The sequence below is a fragment of the Saccopteryx leptura genome, chromosome 1 (assembly GCF_036850995.1).
Source record: "Saccopteryx leptura isolate mSacLep1 chromosome 1, mSacLep1_pri_phased_curated, whole genome shotgun sequence".
In the NCBI taxonomy this organism is placed as follows: Eukaryota; Metazoa; Chordata; class Mammalia; order Chiroptera; family Emballonuridae; genus Saccopteryx; species Saccopteryx leptura.
Genome location: NC_089503.1, coordinates 263,619,480 through 263,643,942, shown reverse-complemented (window position 1 = coordinate 263,643,942; position 24,463 = coordinate 263,619,480). Strand labels below are relative to the sequence as shown.

Here is a 24,463-nt window from a genome sequence, read left to right as displayed (position 1 = left end):
CCCGGAGTCGGGAAAAGCTGGGTTGAGAGGGCGAAAAAGGAAGAGGGGACTGGTCCTGGTTACGCCTCGGAGGTCTTAGCCCAGGGCGCAAGGCTGGATGCGCCCAGCCGAGGGTGTGGGGGCCTAGGCGGACGCCGTCTCGCAATGTAGGCTTCTCCGCGGTGGAGCTCGGGGGCACTGGGGTTGCAGCTCGGGATGGGGTGAGGGGCGCAGGGCAGAGAGCGGGACCCGGACTCAGTCGCGGAGCCCGGGTGGGCTGCGTGGTCGATGGTGACCCTGGAATGGTCATTGCACCTCTGGACAGCAGCCTCGGCCTCGCTCGCGGGGCGAAGTCCCCTCCCCGGATTCCTGTCGGGGTCCTGAGATGAGGCGGTGGGTGCAGCGCTGGAGCCGCTGCAGCGGACTAACCGAATACCTAATGGTACCCGCCTGAGCTCGGGACTTCAGGCCCTTAGGTGAGCTCTTGTTTCAAGCCTAGAACCTGAAAAACGAAATTTGCTTCCCTGGAAGGGATGAATGTAAAGAACTTTTATTGTGACTCTGGCATTTGTAATTTAATACAAAAAATATCCTCCCACCCCTACATCATGTAAAAACCATGTAACAACATTAGGGAAAGTTAGAGGGAAAGAAAAACATTTCTGCTAAAATTCCACATGGAATACTAAAACTTTTGTAATGTATTCCAGTCTCCTTCCCAGAGCTGTCGTATTGCACTACAATTTTGAATCTTCCCTTTTCAAATAAGAATTGTTGTATTAACAGACTGGGTTCCTGACCTGTGGTGGTGCAGTGGGTAAAGCGTCCACCTGGAATGCTGAGGTCGCCGGTTGGAAACCCTGGGCTTGCCTGGTCAAGGCACATAAGGGAGTTGATGCTTCCTGCACCCTACCGCCATCTCTCTTCTCTCTAAAATGAATAATAATAATAATAATAATAATATAAAAAAGACTGGGTAGTTCTCAGGTGCTTGTGTCGTGATTTGCCTATTTTCCTGTTTGGACATTTAGATCCATCTCTTTTCCTTGTAAATAACGTAGTGAACATCTGGTGCATTTAACGTTTTTTCTGCTTTTGGATTACATCCCTAGGACAGATTTCCAGACTTGTGATAATAGGCCAGAAGAAGATGTCCTTTTTTTTCTTTAGTACATTTTTTAATTAAGTGAACTTATTGGGGTGACATTGGTTCACAAAACCATACAGGTTTCAAGTGTACAACTCAATAATAACACCACTGGCACCCCACATCTGTGCTCTATACTCCAAGCAAAGTCTTCTTCCATTCCCCATTCCCCTCCCCCTTTGACCAACTTCAGTAAATTTTTGTTTTGAAATAATTGTAGACACATGTACAGTTGTAAGAAATAATGCAGATATCCCAAGTATCCTTTATTGGTTTCTCTCAACAGTAACATTGCAAAACTAATACAACATCACAACCAAAATATTGTCACTGATTCAGTCAAAATATAAGACACTGGCATCACCATGAGGATCCCTTCCAGTGACCTTTTATAACCATACATCCTGCCTCCCACCCAAACCTGACAACCACTAATGTGTTCTCCGTTTTTAGTACTATACTTGTATTATTTCAAAAGTGGAAATTTTTTTTTTTTTGTATTTTCCAAAGCCAGAAACCGGGAGACATACAGACTCCCGCATGCGCCCGACCGGGATCCACCCAGCGCGCCCACCAGGGGGCGATGCTCTGCCCATCGGTGCGTCACTGTTGCGACCCAAGCCATTCTAGTGCCTGAGGCAGAGGCCACAGAGCCATCCTCAGCTCCCGAGCGATCTTTGCTCCAATGGAGCCTTGGCTATGGGAGGGGAAGAGAGAGACAGAGAGGAAGGAGAAGGGGAGGGGTGGAGAAGCAGATGGGCGCTTCTCCTGTGTGCCCTGGCCGGGAATCGAACCTGGGACTCCTGCACGCCAGGCCGATGCTCTACCGCTGAGCCAACCGGCCAGGGCCTAAAAGTGGAAATCTTTTTAATTTTTATTTTATTTATTGATTTTTAGAGAGGGGAGAGAGTGAGAAAGGGTGGGGAGCAGTGGGAATCATCAACTGTAGCAGTTGCTTCTGAAAGCCTGGGGGGGGTTTGTTTTTGTTTTTTACAGAGACAGAGAGAGTCAGAGACGGGAACAGAGACAGATGAGAAGCATCAGTCATCAGTTTTTCGTTGCGACACCTTAGTTGTCCATTGATTGCTTTCTCATATGTGCCTTGACTGCGGGCCTTCAGCAGACGGAGTAACCCCTTGCTCGAGCCAGTGACCTTGGGTCCAAGCTGGTAAGCTTTGCTCAAACCAGATGAGCCCGTGCTCAAGCTGGCGACCTCGGGGTCTCGAACCTGGGTCCTCCTCATCCCAGTCCGACGCTCCATCCACTGCGCCACCACCTGGTCAGGCAAAGCCTGGGGTTTTGAACTGGTGACCTCAGCATTACAGGTCAATGCCCTATCCACTGTGTCACCACAGGTCAGGCAAAAGTGGAAATCATTAAAAATTGGAATAATACACAGTATGTGACTTCTTGGGATTGCTTTTTTTACTGAGCATAAATCCCTGGAGATTATTCAATTTGTTATGTTTCTGATTAATTCATTTTATTTCTGAGTAGGCATGATTGGTTACCACACTTTGAAGGACATGTGGGCTATCATGACTAAAGCTGCTATGAACACACATGTACAAGTTTTTGTGTGCACAGAAGTTTCCATTTCTCTGGGATAAATGTCCAAGAGTGCAATTGTATCAAATGGTAGTTGTATGCTTAGTTTTCTAAGACTGCCACACCATTTCCGTAGTGGCTATACTGTCTTGAACATGAACATTTTATATTTTTTATCCATATTGCTAAATCGCTTTCAAAAAGGGTTGTGCTAATATGCATCACCAGTAAGAATGTATGTAATATATAAGAATATATGTATTTTTCCACATCCTTTTGAGTAGCACTCTTAAAAATTTTGACAATTTAGTCATAATATTTTATGGTTTCTAACCAGTCTTTTTCCAACTTCTCTTCTTATTGGTTTTATAATAAACAAAGTTAACCAAAGAAAAACCATTCCGTCGGAATGTCCCCTACAGAAGTACTCTGAGCAGCCTTTAGCGACTGGAGCAATAGATGAAATTGCTTTGATCTCATTCTCTGGGCTTTGAAGTCCACGAATGTTTTACAAACTCCCCATTTTCTGTTTTGTTTTGCTTATTGTAGAAAATTTTGGAAAATTTAAAAAGTACCCAGAAGAAAATTTAAATCACATTATTATTTTTTTATTTTTTTTATTTTTTTATTTTTGGTATTTTTCTGAAGTTGGAAACAGGGAGGCAGTCAGACAGACTCCCGCATGCGCCCGACCGGGATCCACCCGGCACACCCACTGGGGGGCGACGCTCTGCCCATCTGGGGCATTGCTCCGCTGCAACCAGAGCCATTCTAGTGCCTGAGGCAGAGGCCACAGAGCCATCCTCAGCACCCGGGCCAACTTTGCTCCAATGGAGCCCTGGCTGCTGGAGGGGAAGAGAGAGACAGAGAAGAAGGAGAGGGGGAGGGGTGGAGAAGCAGACGGGTGCTTCTCCTGTGTGCCCTGGCTGGGAATCGAACCCGGGACTCCTTCACGCCAGGCCGACGCTCTACCACTGAGCCAACCGGCCAGGGCAAATCACTTATTATTATTACCCCAGCAACTGTTCTATGTACTTGAAGTTTTATTTTATGCATGTCGATTTTTTTTAATGAGGTATTTTGCACATAGTCCTAAAATCATTTTCTTTTAACCGTATACTGTGAACATTTCTGAGTTATTAAATATGCTTCTAAATTATGCTTTTTAGTCGCTAAATAGTAGTCTACATTGTCTTGTACCAGGCTTTTTAAAAAAGATTTTATTTATTTATTTATTTATTTATTTATTTTGTGAGGGAGACAGGAAGGGAAAGAGATGAAAAGCATCAACTTGTAGTTGCAGCACTTTAGTTCATTAATTGCTTTCTCATACACGCCTTAACTGGGGGCTCCAGCTGAGCCAGTGACCCCTTTCTCAAGCCAGTGACCTTGGGCTTAAGCTAGCGACCATGGGGTCATGTCTGTGATCTCATGCTCAAGCCGGCACTCAAGCTAGTGAGCCCGCGCCCAAGCCAGATAAGTTTCTGTTCAAGCCTGTGACCTTGGGGTTTTGAACCTGGGTCCTCTGCGTCCCAGTCCAATGTTCTTTCCACTGCGCCACCACCTGGTCAGGCAAAGATTTTATATATTGACTTTAGAGAGAAAAGAGAGAGAGAAAGGCGGAGGAAGAGGTATAGGAAATGTCAACTCGTAGTTGCTTCTCCTATGTGCCTTGACCAGGCAAGCCCAGGGTTTTGAACCAGTGATCTCAGCATTCCTGGTTGATGCTTTATCCACTGCGTCACCACAGGTCAGTCTGTCTCATATCATAATTTAACCAGTTTCTTTCCTGCAATGCTTATTGGGTTTCCCCAGCATTTTTCACCCAGAAAGGACAATAAGAAGTAAGAGTTAAATCAAGCATTTCACATTTAACATTTGGGAGTTACCTCCTGGCAACTATTATAATTTCCCTTTAAGAAGATTCTTCAACCTTTCCTCTCATTAGGCTGATATCTACTGCTCACAAAAATTAGGGGATATTTCAAAATGAATATGAAGCGATAAAAAAAAACAAAGATTTAACTTTTTTTTATTAAACACATCAGAAAAGCAGACAAGTCAAAGAAGGTTGTTTTATTATGCAAATAAGATGCAAAACCAACTTGTATTTCATTAGTGAAAATGCACTATACAAAAGGCTGAAAGTACTGGAGTATCTGCATGTTCCCTGATCCCCTAATTTTTGTGAGCAGTGTACTTTTAGCACCATTATGCTTTTTTCTTTACTTGTTACAACACTTCTCTCTTCATTTTCCCCAAAGAGTGTTCATTCTTTTATCTAGCCTCAAAAGAAACTTGTAAGTCATCACTAGCTGAACCCTGTATAATCACATTTGTGATTCTAACAGCTCTTAATTTGTTTTTAATAACAGTGTATTGCTTTCTCCTTTTTTAAGGAGATGAGGAGAGATAGACAGATTCCCTCATGCACTCTGACCAGGATACACTCAGCAAGCCCCATCTGGGGATGGTACTCAAATCAACTGAGCTATTTTTAGCACCTAAGGCTGACTGACAATCCAAGCAACCAAGCTTGGATCAGTGCCTGGGGCCAACACAAAAACCAATCAAGCCACTGGCTATGAGAGGGGAAGAGGGAGAGAAGGGGGAGAGGAAGAAGGAGAGAAGCAGATGGTCGTTTCTCCTGTGTACCCTGATTGGGATAGAACCCAGGATGTCCATACACTGGGCTGATGCTCTGTCCACTAAGCCAACTGGCCAGAGCCCATTTTATTGCATTTTTAAGTTTACATATTTCATAGTAAAGACAATCTTATTTTCTGATGACTTAATGAAACTAATCATCAAACTCTTGAGAACAAATATAGTTTTCTGGGTCTAAGTGCAGGTTTTCAGAAGGTATAAACATTTGTCAGAAGCCTGTTCCTGTGAATTCCTTATGGATGTTGCAAATACTAAATGAACAAGGCACTGTTTTGAATATGTATCAGTAGAGTAAGAAGAATGTGTGGTATGAGGATGCTATCCAACTTCAAGCTATAACATGTTCTCTGAGTAATTTGTCCTAATTTGTTGCCATCATTTTGCAAGCTATTCATTTGCAGGTTCTCCTTGAGCTCCAAATATTGGAGAGCTCTAGGATTCAGTCCTTAAAACTCTTCCCTTTTTTCTTTATTCTTAACTCCCTTGACAATGGTCCACTTTCTCAGCTTCAAATCTTGTGCTTATCTCAGTCTGGACCTCTCAGAGCACCAGATGTGCGATTTTGCCTATCCCACACCTTCACTTGGATGTCTGTCCTCATCCAAACTTTTGATCTTTCTCCTTGAACTACACTAGAGCTCCCTGTCTCAATACATGGCAACTTCGTTCCTCTAGTAGTTCAAGTCAAAAGTCTTGCAGTCTTGACTCTTCCCTTTCTCTCACACAATACATCTTAATGTGTCAGCTCTTCCATATATATCCAGATCTTACCACTTCTCACCTCCTTCACTGACATCCCATCTTGGCCCAGGCTACCCTCATTTTTTTTGCTAGGATTATTATAATCACCTCCTAACTGTCCTCCCTGCTTCCACCTGTGCCCCCCCCCCCCCCAGTCTACTTCCAATACAGCAGAATTAACATGTTTCACAGTGGGCCAAATCTCTGCTCTAGACTTCCCAGTGGGTTCCCATCTCAGAGTATAAACCATATAAACCAGAGGCTTTGGACTGGCCTATGCAGCCCTACATCGTCCGTCCATCCACCCACCTCTTCTCTGTCCTCCACTCTGACCATGCTGCTCCAGCAACACTGGTTCCCTTGCTGTTTCTGGAACAATTTGACATGCTCCTACTTCAGGGCCTCTGTACCTGTTGCCTGGAATGCTCTTCCCCCATGTAATTCTGCATGGCACCCTCCCTCTTTCCAGATAGGATTTTTTTTTTTAATTCCAAAGTCACCTTTTCAAGAGACCTTTTCTAATGGCTCTATTTAAAACTGTAACCTCCCCCCCCCCCGTGACATACCCTATTCCTATTTACTGACTTATTTTTCTCTGTAGCACTCATCATCACCTAATAGAGTTTTTTATTTATCTTTCTTTCCCTTACCAGAAAGGAAGCCCCCAAACAGCACAGAGCTTTCTCCTCAGTGCCTGATACACAGGAAGCACACAACAAATTTTTGTTGAGTGAATAAATGAATTCCAGCTTGTCATGAGACCCAAGTCACAAATCTGGATGTGCTTTAGAAAAAAAAAGTGTGGCTTGTTTCCAGATGGACTGCAGCAGTAATTTAACTTTGACACCATTGATGTAAAAGCCATCTTTGCACTGTATTCTCATATGTCTCCTCTATAGGTTCTTCTGGGTGCAACTCTCTGAAGAGAGTAAGTGGGGCAAATACTGGGTGAGTAGGGGGGAGCCCTTCCAACATGGCAGTGGTTTGTGTATTCTGTATGGATGCCTTGTCCGTGGTATCATGCTACACGGTGCTCGGTGGTATTCCTCAGTTCCTCCACTATGCTGTTCCACTTTGGGTATAACTTAGTGACTATCCCAGTACCATTGTTCTATTGTGTTAGTCCTTCCACTTTTCATTTCACTTGCAATTCTTTCTTTATTGTTCTTCATCTTCTTTCCTTGAAGTTTCTTTTGCCCTTTCAACATTTCATTAGTGTTTCTATATAGTTTATCAGAGACCTTAAATATAATTCAGGCCCTGGATGGTTGGCTCAGTGGTCGAACATTGGCCTAATGTATGGATGTCCTGGGTTCAATTCATGGTCAGAACGCACAAGAAAAACGACCATCTGCTGCTTCCCTACCTCTCCCTTCCCCCTTTGTCTTTCTCTCTTTCTCTCTTCACCTCCTGCAGCCATGGCTCAATTTGTTCTAGTGCATCGGCTCCAGGCATTGAGGATGGCTCTGTGGAGCCTCCACCTCAGGTGCTAAAAATAACTCTGCTGTGAGCATAGCCACAGATAGGCAGAGCATTGGCCTTAGACCAGGAGTCCCCAAACTTTTTACATGGGGGGGGGCCAGTTCACTGTCCCTCAGACCGTTGGAGGGCTGGACTATAAAAAAAAACTATGAACAAATCCCTATGCACACTGCACATATCTTATTTTAAAGTAAAAAAACAAAACGGGAACAAATACAATATTTAAAATAAAGAACAAATAAATTTAAATCAACAAACTGACCAGTATGTCAATGGGAACTATGAGCCTGCTTTTGGCTAATGAGATGGTCGATGTCCGGTTCATATTTGTCACTGCTAGCTGTAACAAGTGATAGGACGTGCTTCTGGAGCCTTGAGGCGTGCGTCCCACGTCACCGGAAGTAGTACTGTTTGTGAGTGACTCCGCGCTTTGTGGCGCTGCCACATACAGTGCTCCAGGAGTACTGTGCTCCTCATCCTGTGCTCCTCTCACTGACCACCAATGAAAGAGGTGCACCCTCGGGAAGTGCTGCGGGGGCCGGATAAATGGCCTCAGGGGGCCGCATGCGGCCGTGGGCCGTAGTTTGGGGACCCCTGCTTTAGACGGTGGTTGCCAGGTGGATCCCCTGTTGGGGCACATGTGGGAGTCTGTCTATCTCCCCTCCTCTCCCTTGGAAAAGAAGGGGGAAAAAAAAAGAAAATATATATAATTCAGAATCTTTCCATGTCTTAAAATCGTTAAATATTTCATTTTTTTTTACATTAAAACTTTTTTTTCCTATTGTTTTGAGAGAGAGAGGAAGGAAGGGGTGGGAAGAGAGAGCAAGAGAGAAACATCAACTTGCCATTCCAATTCATTGTTCCATTTAGTTGTGCACTCATTGATTGCTTCTCGTACATGCCTGACCAGGATCTAACCCATGACCTCGGCGTGCTGGGATGATGCTTTTTTCACTGAGCCACCTGGCCAGGGAAAATATTTAAATTTTAAAAAGCTAAAAAACGTATTCTTTAGTTGAGTGAATACTCAGAAATGTGTCTAGTTTTGAGAATTATTTTTATGCTATTTAGTAAGTTCAAGATAAGTGACTGATGAAGGTTGTAGGAGGTCTAAACATAATTTCAAAAAGATGAAGTCAATAAGCACTGAGAAATTGATATAGTTCTTATAAACAATCATTGCCCACTTCTGTCTCTGTCAACACATGTAAATGAATAAAGTGGTTTTTCTGGGCAGTCTGGATGCGTATGCATTCATTGGCCCATGAGAGCTCCATACTTAGTTCAACCATGGGGAAATACACGTACACATTTGAGTCTATCAAGTGCATAAGCAATAATAAAACTCTGGATTTTTTTCACTTACAGCCTCATCTCTATTATATCCGACTCTACATTTGCTCTGTGCCCTTCTACCACGAAAAACCAGCCTTTGTGCTCACACCTGAATTTAAATCTAATTTTACTTCATATGAACCAAGTCTCATTTCCCACCATCAGCCTTTTTAAAGAAGGGTTGATGGCTCCACTTGTCAGGGTTATGAGAATCGCATGCTTTGCACTGTGTCTTGGAGCTTAAGAAATATGTTTATTTTTTATTTATTTATTCATTTTTAGAGAGGAGAGAGAGAGGGAGAGAGAGGAGAGAGAGACAGAGAGAAGGGGGGAGGAGCTGGAAGCATCAACTCCCATATGTGCCTTGACCAGGCAAGCCCAGGGTTTCGAACCGGAGACCTCAGCGTTTCCAGGTCGACGCTTTATCCACTGCGCCACCACAGGTCAGGCTATTATTATTATTATCATAGATTAGCTAAAATATTTACTATGGTAACTTCCAAACATTCACAAAAGTGGAGAGAATAGCTTCTTGAGTGTCAAAGTACCAGCTTCAGCTTCAACAGTTATCCACTCCTGCCAGTCTTGTCTCAGCTATGCCCCGAGCCACTCCCCCACAGGTTATTTTGAAACAAATCACAGATGCCATGTTATTCACCCATAAATATTATAATATGTAATATAAATTATTATAATATAACCTGAAGGATGTTCCTTTTTCTTTATTTTTAGGTGAGAGGAGGAGACATAGTGAGGCAGACTTCTGCATGTGCCCTGAATGGGATCCACCCAGCAACCCCCATCTTGAGCTGATGTTCTAATACCAAGCTATTTTTAGTGCCTGAGGCTGATGCACTTGTACCAATTGAGCTATCCTCAGCACCTGGGGTCAATGCTCGAAGCAGCTGAACCACCAACTGTAGGGAGGGGAGGAAGGGAAGGGGGAGAAGGAGAGAGAGAGAAGCAGATGGTCGCTTCTCCTGTGTACCCTGATAGGAAATTGAACCTCAATGTCCATATGCCAGGCTGACGCTCTATCCACTGAGCCACTAGACAGGACCTTGAAGGATATTCTTTTAAAAGAATAACCATAGGACCTGGCCAAGTAGCTCAGTTTGTTGGAGCACCATCCCACAATGCCTAGGTTGTGGGTTCCATTCCCAGTCAGGGCACATACAAGAATCAACCAATGAGTGCATACATAAGTAGAACAACAAATTGATAAACTGATGTATCTCTCTCTCCCTCTCCCTCTCTCTAAAAATAAGTAAGTGAATAAATAAAAATTAAAAAAATAAAAGAACCATAAGATATCAGCACTAATAATTCCTAAATATTATCAAATATCCAGTTAGTATTCAAATTTACCAAAGGCCACTTCGGGTGTTTTTTTTTTTCTTTTTTGTAACAGTTTGTTGTTTAAATCAGTATTCCAATATGGTCTAAACCCTTTAATATTTTACTGGAAATATAATTAAGGCACAGGAAGAGCTTTTGCTCTAAGAATGTTTATTATAGTGCTATTTAGAATGGAGGAAAAGTAAGACAACTTATCAGAGAACAGTAGGGGATTGGCCCTCTGAAAAAGGGTATATGACCCGACAACAGAACATCTACAGCAATTGAAAACAATATTGTGGAAAGATTAGGCAATGAACAGAAAAAGTATTGTTGCCTGACCAGATGGTGGTGCAGTGGATAGAGCATTGGCCTGGGACGCAGAGGACCCAGGTTTGAAATCCCAAGGTCGCTGGCATGAGCGCGGGATTGCTGGCTTGAGTGTGGGATCATGGACATGACCCCGTGGTCACTGGCTTGAGCCCAAAGGTTGCTGGCTTGAGCCCAAGGTTGCTGGCTTGAGTAAGGGGTCACTCGCTTTGTTGTGGCCACCGGGTCAAGGCACATGAGCGCAATCAATGAACAACTAAGGAGCTGCAAGGAAGAATTGATGCTTCTCATCTCTCTCCCTTCCTGTCGTCTGTCTGTCCCTCTCTCTGTCACACACACACACACACACACACACACACACACACATACACACACGAGAAAAAAAAAAAGAAAAGGTATTGGTAACAGAGAACAGCAGGTTATAAAACAGTATTTCTATTTTCTATTTTTGTTAATAAAGTGTGTATCTTATTTGCCTATCTCTGATTAGGAAGGACACGAACGAGCTTAATTTTCTCTTGAGTTTAGGATTAATCTCATTTTTCTACAATGAGCACGTATTACTTGTATAACAGAAAGTTATGAAAGATAAAAATGCCGTGGCAGTGCCTCTTGGCAGTGGTTTGGTTTCATGCGGAGTGAGTTATGTTTGGCACGCGATGCTTTCTCCCGACCATGTGTGCTCTCATGTGATTGGCTGAGGAGTCCTGTGAGGCAAGAAGAGGCAAAAGCCCTGAAAGGGCTGTGCCTCCTTCCGATGCCAGCACTCCACTCTATAGGAGCGCGTTCAGAGGGCTATTGTTCACTGCTCAGGACGTGTGGTCTCATGCATCCTCCACATGCCAGCCTGCCAAGGTAGGAGGCGGAGACGTGCTGGGGCGAGCCTTCCTTTCCCAGAGGGGGAAATTGAGGTGCAGTGAACTTGACCTTTTCCTCACAATACCCCTCAGGATTGTTATAGGGACAATGGGCCCAGCTGTCTGGACCTGGCCATCACCATGAGATTATGCTTCACATGTTTCAGGAGTTTCACCATCTCCCAGTAGGTTTGGCCCAGGGAGTGCTGTTTCCCTCCTCGGTGAGACACACCACACCGCATTCTGTGGGTCGGCATCTGACCAAACTTGCTCAGGTTCTCCACACCCATTAAGGGTGGGATTTGCTTCTGCTTGTCTGCGTGTTCGGTGAACTGTTCACTTTTTATTCACGGTCACCTGCTCTAACCTTTGCAGCGGGGGGGATGTCTGCAGCCCCTCAGTCCCTCTCAATGCATGTCCCTTATGCTTAGCTCAGGCCTTCTCCTGTTGCTTTCTGAAGCCCTCACGCAGGGTCTGCCTGCATAGTCTGTGTCTCCTGACTGCTGTCCTGCACCAAGCCCTCCCCACCCCACCACACCTCTGCTTGCACAGTCTTCATTTGGCTTAGCCCTACCTGTGTCCTGGAGCTCGTCCTGACTCCTCCTTCTGAGAATTCTTATCTGTACTCTGCAATTTAGTTGTCTGCTTCTTGTTTCTTAATTGTGTCTCTGAATGTCCATCTTTTTTCCCCTAAAAGACTGTGGGCTCCTTGCAGGCAGATATTGTCAGTCTGATGGCAATGATACCAGCTCTTATAGGTGACTGGACACTCCTGTGTACCAGACCCAGGGATGAGTGACTCACATATTTATCTCATTCAATGATGACAATAAAACCTGTGTTATTCCATTTGACAGATGAAAAAAATGAAGCTCTGAGAGGTTGAGTGACTTGCCTAAGGCCACCCAGCCAGAAAGTAATAGAGCATGAATTGTATCTGTACCTGTCTGACTGCAAAGCCCATTCTTCTCCCCATATTCACTGTTGGTTGCTTGGTTCAAATTTCTCTGAGTGTTCTTCATGGCAGCATCCACAGGGTCCTAGTTTCTGGGTGGTAGAAAAGCCTCCTGCAGATAAGAGAGCAGATGGTACTCTTTCTCCCTCTCTCTCTCTCTCCCTCTCTCTCTCTCTCTCTCTCTCTCTCTCGCTCTGTGTTTAGGGTTTGGCTCCTCTAGTCCACATGGTTGGGTAGATAGATGTCCATTCCGAGCTCTGTGCATCTTTCCCACCACCCACTATCTTGCCTCTGCACACCCCTCACAGACCCGCCACTTCTCTTTCTTGTCCCTTTCTCTGGGGACACCTAGCAGCCAGAGGATTTTCCTTAGACCACCAGGGTTCCTGGGACTTCCATATAATAGCTCTTCATATTTGGTAAGAAAATGGAGCCATGAATTAACGAAAGGCTGGGAGGAAAGAACCCAGACTAAGACAGACACCGCCCCTGCCCCTGCCATAGATACCAGCTCCCATGCCCTAACTGGATCCTGCCCCTTCAGAGCCACCCCCTTCCCCAATCAGAATCTTTGCTTCAGTCTCCTAAACCCTTGGGCAAAACTCCACCCCTCTCCCAGCATCCTAAAGTTTGGGGGCTGCATTCAACTGAGAGTTCCAAGTAGAGGTGTGTTGGAGGGACTTGTGCTGAGGGCACATGTCCTGGAGAATGGGGGAAGGTGTAGCCACCACTGCTGTCTCAGTAGACATCCGCGTAGCTCCCTTTGAGACCTTATGCCCTTTCCCCCTCCCACCCGCCCCAGCAAACAGGGATCGAGCTTGCTTATTGTCACCTGACGCTGGGCAGCCACTGATCCCATTGGTGGAGCCAGATTGGGTCTGGCTCTCCCATTCCTTCTAGTCTCCTCTGCCTCTTTCTCCTCCACACCGCTTTGATTTTGCTCTTGCCTCTCTCTCCTTGCGCTGGCTGGGAACATCGCCTCTCCCGGGGAAGCAGCGTGCTGCGAAGCAGGCAAGAGCTGCCTGTGGGGCATGGAAGAAGCCTCCTTGGCAGCTGCAAAAGGAGCCAGGAGAGCCAGTGAACGCTGCTGCCTGTGACCCAGGCATCTGGCCGCTGCCCCTCTGCGTGGAAGCCCGTTCACACAGAGCTCTCTCGCTTCCCTCCCTTCCAGGTCTCTTCCCCTGCAGCGCGTGGTGGAGGCAGGTGAGTGCGCTTCCTTCCCAAAACATTCTGCTGTCAATCCCGAGAAGGACTCGGGCGGCCAAGGACTAGGAGCTGGGGGCCCCAGGGTCCTGCCGCTGCCTGCAGTGCCCACCTGAATTGCCAGGACTGGCGACCTTGTCCCTTTACTAGCTGGATCCAGTTCCCAGGGCACCACAGTTAGTCACCCCGTGACCATTCTGCTGCAGTCAGCGCTGCCAACAGAGACAGCAGGGTAAGGGGCAGCTTTTTCTCTGTCAGGTGGTGGCTCTTCTGAATGGGCATGGGCAAAGGGTATCATGTTATGTATGTACCAGGTATGTTTGTTTGTGAGGAGACTGGAGGTTTGCTTGCGTAGAGAGTTCTAGCTACATGCACTTATGTTCATGTGTGGGTTTTGATTGTCGTTTGGCATGTCTAAGAACATATGTTTCCTCTACATGTGGCACACATGTGTGTGGGATCACTTGTCTGAGTAGCATGTGAGTACATGTCTGTGGGGACAGTATGAAGCAGTATATTTATGGGACGTACATCCTCTTGTCATGTGTGTGGGAGTACATGTTGATGGAGGGTGTCTGCGTGGGAGGTGCCATTCGGCGCAGAAGAAGGTAGGTAGGTGGAAAGTGTGGGCAGAGCCCCTGTTGGTGGGCAGGGCTGTGTAGGTTTGCAAACCTGTTGGCATGTGAAGGCTCAGGGTTGGCAGAGCGTGGCCAGAGACAAACACATTTTTAAAGTCTGTGTCTTTGAGCCTAGAGAAGACTTGAGAGCAAATACAGAATATGGGTAGAGGTTAATGTGTGTGTGCATACACATGGGTATGCAAACAGCCTTCTATGGAGGTGGCATGCATGCATGTTGGTGCCTGTGGCTTTCTTTCTCCCAAAACTATGGCTTTGGGAGAAGGTTGTGCATGCGTGTGTGTGTGTGTGTGTGTGTGTGTGTGTGTGTGAGCCTGTGGACATGAACATGTGTGGGTCTAATGAAGGTGACAGCTAGTGGAGGGAAAATTGTGGGACAGTGTGGAGGGTGGTGGAAGGTCCCTGAGTGCACAGGTGAGTATGGGGGAGTGAGAATGTCTGAGATGTGGGTAGCCTGTGGTTGGGCATACTTGGTACATGTGTGTGTGTGTTGTGCTCACATGTGCATGCCTGCCTGTGTGTGGGTGTGTGAATGCTTGTCTCTGGGTGGATTCACATAGGAGTGTGGGTGTTTCCCGGGTGTTGTCTAACCTGTCTCTCACACCCTGCCCTTTCTCGGTCACCTGGGATTGGAGAATGACGGATCATGCCCACCTTTGGTCCACCCCGGCTTCACTGTTCACCTAGTGTCACTCACGGCCATTCTCCCGAACTCTCATGGAGGGGGTAGTCTCAGCTGTCTTAGAACTGTAGAGGGGAAAGGATCCCTCACCACCAAGCACGGCTCTCCTGTCTCTGGGACACTGAGAAGTACGGAGGCAGCAGTAGGTGCCCCTCCACAGGGTAGGTGTGGACTGCACCCCACGTGGGTGGGAGGCAGTCACTGAAGCCCTTACTGGGGTGGCAGTGTGTCTGTGTTGATATATGTGAGTGCATGTGTGAGTGTTGTGCATGTGGGGGCACATGTGTGTCTCCCTGGGGCTTCCTTATTGGGACCTCAGGGGATGGCAACTCCCCACTGCTTTATACCTATCCCCATGAATTACAAACTGGTTTATTGTATAGTTATTTCTAGACACCCTCTCCCCTTCTGTTTATTCTGTGGCAGACCTGTTAGCACTCCCATGCTTATTTATCGTAAGATTCACGAAGCCACTGGCATTTACTGGACCTCACAACAGGCAAGCATATGCTTTAGAGTGGAAAGCTAAGATGTGACAAGGACTCAGGTAACACTATAGGACATGTTAAGGCCATCACCCATATACTTTGCCCTGTTTTTGCCATCCAGGCAGCCCACAGGTTAATTTAGAGGTGCCAGGATCCAGAGCAGGCTTAATTGACAGGGAAGTGTGGGTTGGATCTTCTGGAAGCTATAAATAGAAGTACCTGCTTTCGAAGGCTCGAGGTACCATCACCCTTAGCGCCTAAGTTAAGAGAAGAGGGAAGTAGGAGAAAAGGAGCTGGCACTCCAGAAATCTGAGGTGTCCTGGGACTGGGCTTGAGGAAGAACCATGACCTCTAGGTACTAAGCAGGTGCCCAGGAGAAAGTCCAGCCTACACTCCTGCTATTGTCCCAGAGGTGGCCCCTCCCCTCCTCCCTCACTTCCCTACCCCACCCCCAGAGCTTTAGTGAGCCAAGCCAAAGTCAGGGCCATAGTCAGTGCTTCTTACCTAAGAGCAGGTAAGAGCGATGGTGGTATGGTCCTTTTCCACCTGGGAGCAGCCAGGGGAGGAAGTGAAGGAGTGAGAGGGGGAGGTGAGAGAAAATACCATTGCTTGAAAAAATAGAACAGAGAAGGAAAAATAGTGGTAAAGCCATGTACACCTTTGCATATACACATGCCACACATGTGACACATGTCACACACACACGCACAAGGAAACACAACCTTAATGATAAAGTGCTCCAGAGTCAGTTAAACCTGAGTTCAAATCATTTTGTAACTGTGTGACCTTTGGCATCTTAGTTCCCCCAACCTCAGCTACCTGATCTGTAAAATGGGATAATAATAGTAGATACCTATTGTGAGCTTACATGAGATGATGTTTCTGGAATTATCAGCACCTAGTCAGCCTGCTATAGATGTCAAAGGTAGACCTAATTATTTAAAAGAGTCAAGTGACAGAGGATTTACTGAAAGGGAAGGAATGACAGTGGAAAAGTTATGGGTGGGACAAAGGCTGTGGCTTGTGCTGCCTGCCCGGTGGATTTACATGGGTCTCTGCGGCACTTGCACTCTCAGCCCTCTATTGTAGTGACCCCTGCTGAGTTACTCCAGAGAGGAGGGGGCCTGACCCCCAGAGCCCTGGCCCCCTGGGCCCCTTGGCTCCTGCCTACACCCTCACATCTCCTCAGTGGGTGCTTCCTGTCTCTTCTATGCCTCACACTGTTCTCTCCACCTCCACCTCTTTCTCTTTTCACACTGCTGGCTGAGGGCCCCCTCCTTGGCTCCATCTGCTGCAAATCTGTCCCGCCTGGCATTTGCAGCATTCCCACTGCCTCTGCCACCTGTTAGGTGCCATCTGCTCTGCAGACCCCTCCTAGGAGGGCCAAGAGCCCCTGGGAGGGGTGCCTCACCCCACCTTCTGCCCTATCCCTCCGGTCTTCTCTGTGCAATCTTTCGGTCACTTTTTTTTTTTTTTTATAGAGGGATAGATAGGGACAGACAGACGGGGACGGAGAGAGATGAGAAGCATCAATCATCAGTTTTTCATTGCAACACCTTAGCTGTTCATTGTTTGCTTTCTCATATGTGCCTTGACCACGGGCCTTCAGCAGACCGAGCAACCCCTTGCTCGAGCCAGCGACCTTGGGTCCAAGCTGGTGAGCTTTTTGCTCAAGCCAGATGAGCCTGCGCTCAAGCTGGCGACCTCGGGGTCTCGAACCTGGGTCCTTCTGCATTCCAGTCCGGCACTCTATCCACTGCACCACTGCCTGGTCAGGTTCTTTCGGTCATATTTGATGGGGCAGTACAAGCAATGGCTCAAGGTTCCACCTCACAAAGGATGCTGGGAGCAAAACATTCCAGAAAACTCTGTGGTGGCAGGCGGGTGCTAATTCTCCTTCTCCTACAGGAGCCAAACTGGAGGGGAGCATGGAGCTGCTGTCCACGCCCCACAGCATTGAGGTCAACAACATCACCTGCGACTCCTTCCGCATCTCCTGGGCCATGGAGAACAGTGACCTGGAGAGGGTTACCCATTACTTTATCGACCTCAACAAGAAGGAGAATAAGAACTCCAACAAATTCAAGCACCGGGTGAGTGAAGAAGCCATAGAGCACACCTTCCTCAAACCTGCTCTGAAAAGAGGCAGGATAGTGCATGCCTGAAGATGATGGTGGGGAGGTGGAGAGGCCTGATTCCAATCCAGGCTCTTCCTGTGTGATCTTGGTAAAGTTATCTAACCTCTCTGAGCCTGAGTTCCATTGCTGGGGAAAAAGGAATAACAATAATGCCAACCTCTATAGCAGCGGTTCTCAACCTGTGGGTCGCGACCCCGGCGGGGGTCGAACGACCAAAACACAGGGGTCGCCTAAAGCCATCGGAAATACATATTTTATATGCACAGGTTGAGAACCGCTGCTCTATAGGCTTGTGAGAGGCTTCTGAGAGGTAATGTTTTTGCGGTGTTTGGCACAGGGCCCAACAAATATTGTTACCTGCATCATGATTAGGGAGGGCTTCAAAGGGGTGGGAAAACCTTGGGTGGGGCCACGACATCAGAGTTGAGGATGCCTTGTTGACTGGGTGGCTAACATGGGTCATGGGCAGGGGTGGGGCTTTTGCTGGTTCCTTTGGGCCTCTGTGATTCTCTCTGCCTCTGGCCCTCTGGCCTGTTTGCTGGGTTTAGACAGTGAGTGTGAGAGAGTCCCCTGTTGGCTGGGGACTTTCCCTGGGTTCGAGGTGGTGTGGGAGCGGATGGAAGGAAGGCTCCCATCTTCTAAACTGGCAGAAAGGCCAGGGGAACAGTGAGGTGGGAAGAAGCTGGTTCCTATGATGATGGCATCATGTGGGTTACTCACGCTCTCTCTCTTTGGAGCTGGCTCCCCTGATCAGGATGTCTTTTGGCAGGCCAGTTGCCACGGTGACGTGAATGTTCAACACCATCCCCTTAACCTCCTCCCAAAAGAATAAGGCATATTTTCCCTTCCTCCCTGGCTTCTCAGCATTGGCCGTTGCCGTGGAGACAGCACTGCAGTGTGCAGAGCTCTTGAAGTCTCCCTCGAAAACAGAGGTCTTGTCGCCCTCAACTTTGTGGGTCTCTACCCCAGTGGTCTTTCTCCTCAGTTCTCAAGAGAACAGGCATAGGGGAGTTAAGGAGGGGTGGAGGCTGGGGCGTGTCTATAGGACCATCCCAGTGGCCACTGCTTGCTTCTGCAGCGAAATGGTGGTCAGGACACCAAGCCATAGAATCGTTGAGACTGGCCCTCCTCAGGAGGCATGAGGAGTGGAGGACTGAGGGAACACAAGGTTGGGCGTGATCCCCAGTTTGACTCTTGGCTCTCAGGATGTCCCCACAAAACTCGTGGCCAAGGCTGTGCCACTGCCCATGACGGTGAGAGGCCACTGGTTCCTGAGCCCCCGCACGGAGTACAGCGTGGCGGTGCAGACCGCCGTGAAGCAGAGTGACGGGGAGTACCTGGTGTCCGGCTGGAGCGAGACTGTGGAGTTCTGCACCGGAGGTGAGGCCCCGCTCTCTTGCTGCTTTTGCGGGTCGGTTTAGTTAGGGTCAGGAGGGGCTTCGTGTTAACAAAGCAGACACTGGCTACCACTGGCTGTACCCCAGCACCAGGCGTAGGCCGTCAGGGAGACACAGATAGATGAGACCCACTCCTGCCCCCACAGAAGCCTGAAGACTGCTGCAGGAGGCACATGTGAGCACTGTTAATCACGGTGACAACATCACTTCCCTAACGGCGTGCAGTCGCTTTTCTGCCTTGGGGCAAGTGTGTGTTTTTTGAATTGTGGTAAAATACACGTAACATAAAAGGTAGCACCTTAACCATGTTAAGTGTACAGTTCAGGGATATTAAGTACATTCACATTGGTATGTAACTAATCTCTAAAACTTTTCATCCTCCTAAACGGAAACTCTGTACCCATTAAACAACAACTCCAGCTACCCCCTCACTGTAGCCCTTACCAGTCCATTTTCTGCCTCTAAATTTGACCACTCTTGGTACCTTTTGTGAGGAGAGTCATACAGTATTTATTCCTCTGTGACCGGCTGATTCATTTAGCATCATGTCCTCAGGTTCATCCATTTTAATAGCATGTGTCAGAATTTCTTTTCTTCTTAAGGTGGAATAACAAAACATATTCTGTGGCTAAACCATGCTTTGTTTCATGATCATTGGTTGATGCATGCTTCACACAACCATCACATTTTGCATGTTTTGAGCCTCCACTTAGCCTGGGAAATGATCCTTATTCAGTGGTCTCACATGCTCTCTTAGTAGAACTTAGTTTGCAAATTCCAGCATGAGCAAACAAAACACCAGGCTCAAGCGTACTTGGTCACTGATGACCCAGGTTCTAGCCCCATGGTATTTCATTCTTTTGGTGTCCATGGTGAGAGCTGCCCTAGTTCTCCCTCTGTCACAAGGAAGGGGCCACGGACAGTCATAGCCTCAGGCCTCGGAGGCTGCTGGCTCCACCCTCTGCCGAAGTCTGTGCCCTTGGCTGCGTCCTTGAGCTGCTGTTCTCTTTTGAGTGGTGCTTTTCCTTAGCTCAGCTGCACACCCCGGTCTCTGAAGGTGCGCCCTCTGTCTCTGGGGAAAGTTTATGCCAGAAGTCCAGGTGTTGTGGGACTTTAATTTAAATGGGGGAGCTGGGGATGGCTGCAGTCCAGTCCATATTCCTTTTGCCCAAAGCAGCACCCTGGCCAGGGCTGCATCAGCAAGAAGGAGCGGGCAGCTTTTCCCGGTTAGCACACAGGCGCTGTCTAGGCTAGCAGCAGCCCTGCCTGGACCTCGGGCTGGGCTCCAGGGAAGGTCCAATTTCACTACCCTGTTTCCATACTTCTCTGCTTTTCCTGGCATGCTGAAGTGGAGTCATCACCCCAGGACTGTGCTGCCTAAAGACTCACCTCAGTTCCCTGCAGGCTCTCCATGAGCCCCCCCCACACACACACACATACACTTAATGACAACTGGCTTCCCCACGGGTGGTGTGGGCAGCCTCTGATCTGCTGGATTTGAGGGCTGTTTCTAAAGGACTTCAAAATCTCCCCCTCTCGGTCCTTCCCTTGCCTGCTGGTCCTCCTTCCTTCCTTTCACACAAGAACAGCCTGAGATTACCGCCCCAGGGGCCCAGCATGACTGTATAACAGGTCAGCCCTGTCCTTGTCTGAGGCAGAGTCCTGAGCCTCTGGCACTGAGGGCTCAGAGGTGATGAGGACAGACAGCTCCATCTGGCCCATTTCTATGTGGTCCAAGGTGCTGTGAATGTCTGGTGTCCTCTGCTGCTCTGACAACAGAGGTGAGCTGGTGTCCACACTGTGGGCGAAGGATGGGGGAGGGGCTGTGATCCCTGCCTGGCCCCAGCTCACCCACCTGCACTCTTGCAGATTATGCCAAGGAGCACCTGGCGCAGCTGCAGGAGAAGGCCGAGCAGATCGCCGGCCGCATGCTGCGCTTCTCCGTCTTCTACCGCAACCATCACAAGGAGTACTTCCAGCACGCCAGGTGCGTGCAGCCCTCACAGCCCACCAGGGTCCTTCTCCCTCCCCCAGCTCTGCCTCAGCTGCCAGGCTGTTTGATGTCACCCCAGCCTTGTCACTTGCCAGATCCTCTGCACAGAGTCACTAGCTATTTCTCCAAGTCAGGTCTTGGGTTGCAGGAGGAGGAGTGTGAGTAGATTCTGAGCATGAAGGGTTGTGGTCTGCACACTGTCTGCTGCGGAGCCTGGAGGTGCCAGGGAGCGTCTCAGGAAGCCCTTACAGTGGTACCGAGGGATTGCTGGCAAACTCCGAGGATGGAGCTTGGTGGGCCTCATACCTACCATTCAACCTGAGCAGCTCCAATTTTATTGCCTGTGGCTCGCCTATGTATATAATTCCCTTTGGGGAAAAAAGAGAGGGGTTCCCCATCCAAAAATTCTTGATCCAATGGACAGTGTCATCCAACACCCTCAGCTGACGCATGGGGAGCCTGAAACCCAGAGGGCCGGCAGTTCACTAGTCATTTAGGACAGTCAGGACCGAGCAGGAGTGAGGTTGGGTCAGAGGCTGCCATCCCCCTGTGACTGCTGACACTCCTTCCAAGGCTAGGCCAGGGCACACCCTAGGGCACTGGTACTGTCTTCATCACTGTGTCACTTTGACTCTCCCCCAGGGCAGTGGGGGCCTGGAGGGTCTTTGGTGTTTACACTAGAGAAGAGAGACAGTGAGGTGAGTGGTGAGGGCACTGGCCCAGTTGGGTTTCTCTATCAGAAATCAAGAAAGAGAGAGCACCCCTGTGTGCTAGGGTATAAAGATGGGTACGGGCAGAGCCTCCGTCTTGAAAACCTCAGCCTATTGGGTGGGAGACAGTACTGAGAGATGGCATGTAATATGTGTGTGAGCACCGAGTAAAATTCAATGTCCTGCACAGAGTAGGCAGTAAAAATTTTGTGGCATGCAAGTGCCTGGTTTCCTAGAAGGTTTGCGATTGGAAGGGGCGCCTCTACTGGTCCTTAAAGGATGAAGAGAAGTGTGCCAGGCCAGGTGCAGAGAGGTCGGAAGGGAAGTCCAGACCAAGGGCAGAGCATGGCAACCGGAGAAGCAGGAAAGAGCTGGGGTGGGGTTCCTCGTGGCTGGAGGGTGCCGCCTGTGGGTGTGGGGGTGGTGGGAAGTGGAGCCAGAAAGACCAGCTCGTGATGGCCTCGCTTTTCACTCAGTCTCCATCAAAGGGTTTATGCCGGGGGAACAGCAGGTTCAAATCTCTGCTCTGTGAAAGAGTGGGCTGGATCCTCTCATCTCCAGGGCCCTCCCTGCTCTCACATTCTGGAATGTTCTATTTGTGATAGGCGGAGGCGGTAGCTGGTGGGAGAGCTGGGAGCCAGACTGGCTCCCTTCACACCACACACAGCAGCCAAGCCTCAGCCTAGCTAACTGGTGGCATTCCCTCTTCCCCTCGGCGCTGTACCTGGGGCGGGCAGGACCCACTGCGGGAACATGCTGCAGCCCTACCTGAAGGACAACAGCGGCAGCCACGGCTCCCCGACCAGCGGCATGCTCCACGGGGTCTTCTTCAGCTGCAACACGGAGTTCAACACGGGCCAGCCCCCACAGGACTCCCCCTACGGCCGCTGGCGCTTCCAGATCCCCGCCCAGCGCCTCTTCAACCCCAGCACCAACCTCTACTTCGCGGACTTCTACTGTATGTACACAGCCTACCACTACGCCATCCTGGTGCTGGCCCCCAAAGGCTCCCTGGGGGACCGCTTCTGCCGAGACCGCTTGCCCCTTCTGGACATTGCCTGCAACAAGTTCCTGACCTGCAGTGTGGAAGATGGGGAGCTGGTCTTCCGCCACGCCCAGGACCTCATCCTGGAAATCATCTATACCGAGCCAGTTGACCTGTCCCTGGGCACCCTGGGGGAGATCAGCGGCCACCAACTCATGAGCTTGTCCACTGCCGACGCCAAGAAAGACCCCAGCTGCAAGACCTGCAACATCAGTGTAGGCCGTTAGGGACTCCAGGGGAGCTGGGGGCAGGGGGGGGGGTGAGGGAGAAATGACAGGCAAGGTGATGCTAGGTGACTAAGTTTAGGGAGCTGGCTTTCTCTCCCCTGCTCCCTTGCCCCCTCTTCGTCACTGGCTTCCCCTCCCCCACTCCTTGGCATTAGAGTCAACAGAGGGTGTTCCCCTTGGTAGACGTGGCTCACCCAGGCCTGGCAGACTTGGAAAGGCTCTTGGCTTCAGTGGGTCGGTGGGGGGATTGGATTTCTGGAGACTTCCCCTTTCCTCTGGTTTCCCTGTTCTGCTAGTTCTTGCTTTGTTCCAGGCCTCCCCGTCTTACGGAGACTTGTGGCCTCTGGGTTCTCTTGGGGAAGCATCTCCCACCCAAAGCCCACCTGTAGCTCGCCTTCCTCCAGAGGGGACACAGAGAGCTGTGGGGGTGCTCTTCCTTAGTGCCCCCAACTCAGGACCAGCACAGGATGCTCCTGCTCAGCTGGGCCTTGGGGGTTTCCCACTCCAGAACTGGCCCTGTCCCGCTATAAATAGGCAGCTAGCTGCACTGCTGTGCCGTCCTGCTCCGTGGCGCCTCCTCCTGCATGGGGAGAGCTGCTTCTCCCTACCTGGGCTCTAGAAAGGGGCCCTCTTTTTTCTCGTGGCTTTGGAGCCTCCGGGCTGTTAGGATTTTTCCTTTCTTCTGGAAATCTAGTCCCCAGAGACCTTTCTTGCTCAGACCTGGGGAATGGCAGCCACTGGGGTCAAGGAGGGGGGGAAAGAGACCCCTGAGACCCAGAGGGACCCCTTGCTCAGCTGAGAGTGGGCTACCTCCTGCCCTGAGGGGCCCTGGTGTGGAACTAGCCCTGAGGGCTTTCCTGCAGAGCCCCACACCCACCCAGCTGTGAACTTGGCTAGCTCTCTCTGCCACAGTGCTGTGAATGCACGGTGCCTGTGTGTGATCTGGACTGTGGCTTCCCTGCCACCCCACCTGTCGTCCGCGCCCACTGGCGCTGTCCACACTCCCCTTCAAGCATATTGGTGGAGAAGCCTTTCGTGAGGAACTCCTGTTGAAGACTTCCCTGTGCCTAACCGCATTTGTACCTATTTCCTACTTTTGTATGGATCACCAGGTGGTGAGGGTAGCCCCTCTAGGACAAGCAGACCAGGTGGGCTGACGAAGAGAGGTATCGATGGAGGCAGCTAGCTGCTTGAGGATGAGGGAGGTGATGTCAGGAGGAGGAGAACAGCCTCCATAGGGATAGCCAGATTTCTGTGATAAACAGAAGGGCCAGCAGGCCAACAAGGCCATGTCTCTGTAAGGAGCAGGTGGGCCAGCTGGTCGCCTCTTCTGTAGCCACAGGAAGCGGTGTGGTCAGCTGTCTCTGTGGCACAGATCCGGTCTGGGAGCCCTGGGAGATGCATGGAGGAGAGGACATGGGTTCTCAGGCCCTACCCCCTCTGCTGGCAGCACCGCCGTGAGGGTGGCCCGCTGCCCTCCCCCGGCCCCTTGTCTGCCCCGGGCCGGGGCCTGCCTGCCTGTGCTGTTCTTGCAATGTGTACCAATAAACCAACACAGCCTGA

General features: G+C 49.2%; 1 protein-coding gene across 5 annotated transcripts; it reads left to right on the top strand.

The window, feature by feature from the left end:
- PHYHIP (phytanoyl-CoA 2-hydroxylase interacting protein) lies at positions 1–24,463 on the top strand. 5 transcript variants are annotated; one of them, XM_066351382.1, is made up of 7 exons: positions 1–146; positions 305–455; positions 13,551–13,582; positions 17,299–17,483; positions 18,734–18,908; positions 20,795–20,912; positions 22,366–24,463. In XM_066351382.1, exons 4-7 carry the CDS (start codon positions 17,319–17,321, stop codon positions 22,898–22,900), a joined length of 993 nt encoding a protein of 330 aa, XP_066207479.1. In that variant the 5' UTR covers positions 1–146; positions 305–455; positions 13,551–13,582; positions 17,299–17,318; the 3' UTR covers positions 22,901–24,463. The 5 variants fall into 5 exon arrangements, with proteins under 5 accessions (XP_066207479.1, XP_066207470.1, XP_066207487.1 ...); XM_066351373.1 differs by lacking the exon at positions 1–146 and having other exon boundaries at positions 222–455; XM_066351366.1 differs by lacking the exons at positions 1–146; positions 305–455 and adding an exon at positions 11,405–11,422.

Coding starts and splice junctions, on each gene's coding strand:
- PHYHIP (XM_066351382.1), top strand. CDS start 17,319: ATGGAGCTGCTGTCCACGCCCCACAGCATTGAGGTCAACAACATCACC. Junction 18,909..20,794: donor TGTGGAGTTCTGCACCGGAG/GTGAGGCCCCGC, acceptor GCACTCTTGCAG/ATTATGCCAAGGAGCACCTG. Junction 20,913..22,365: donor GAGTACTTCCAGCACGCCAG/GTGCGTGCAGCC, acceptor TGGGGCGGGCAG/GACCCACTGCGGGAACATGC.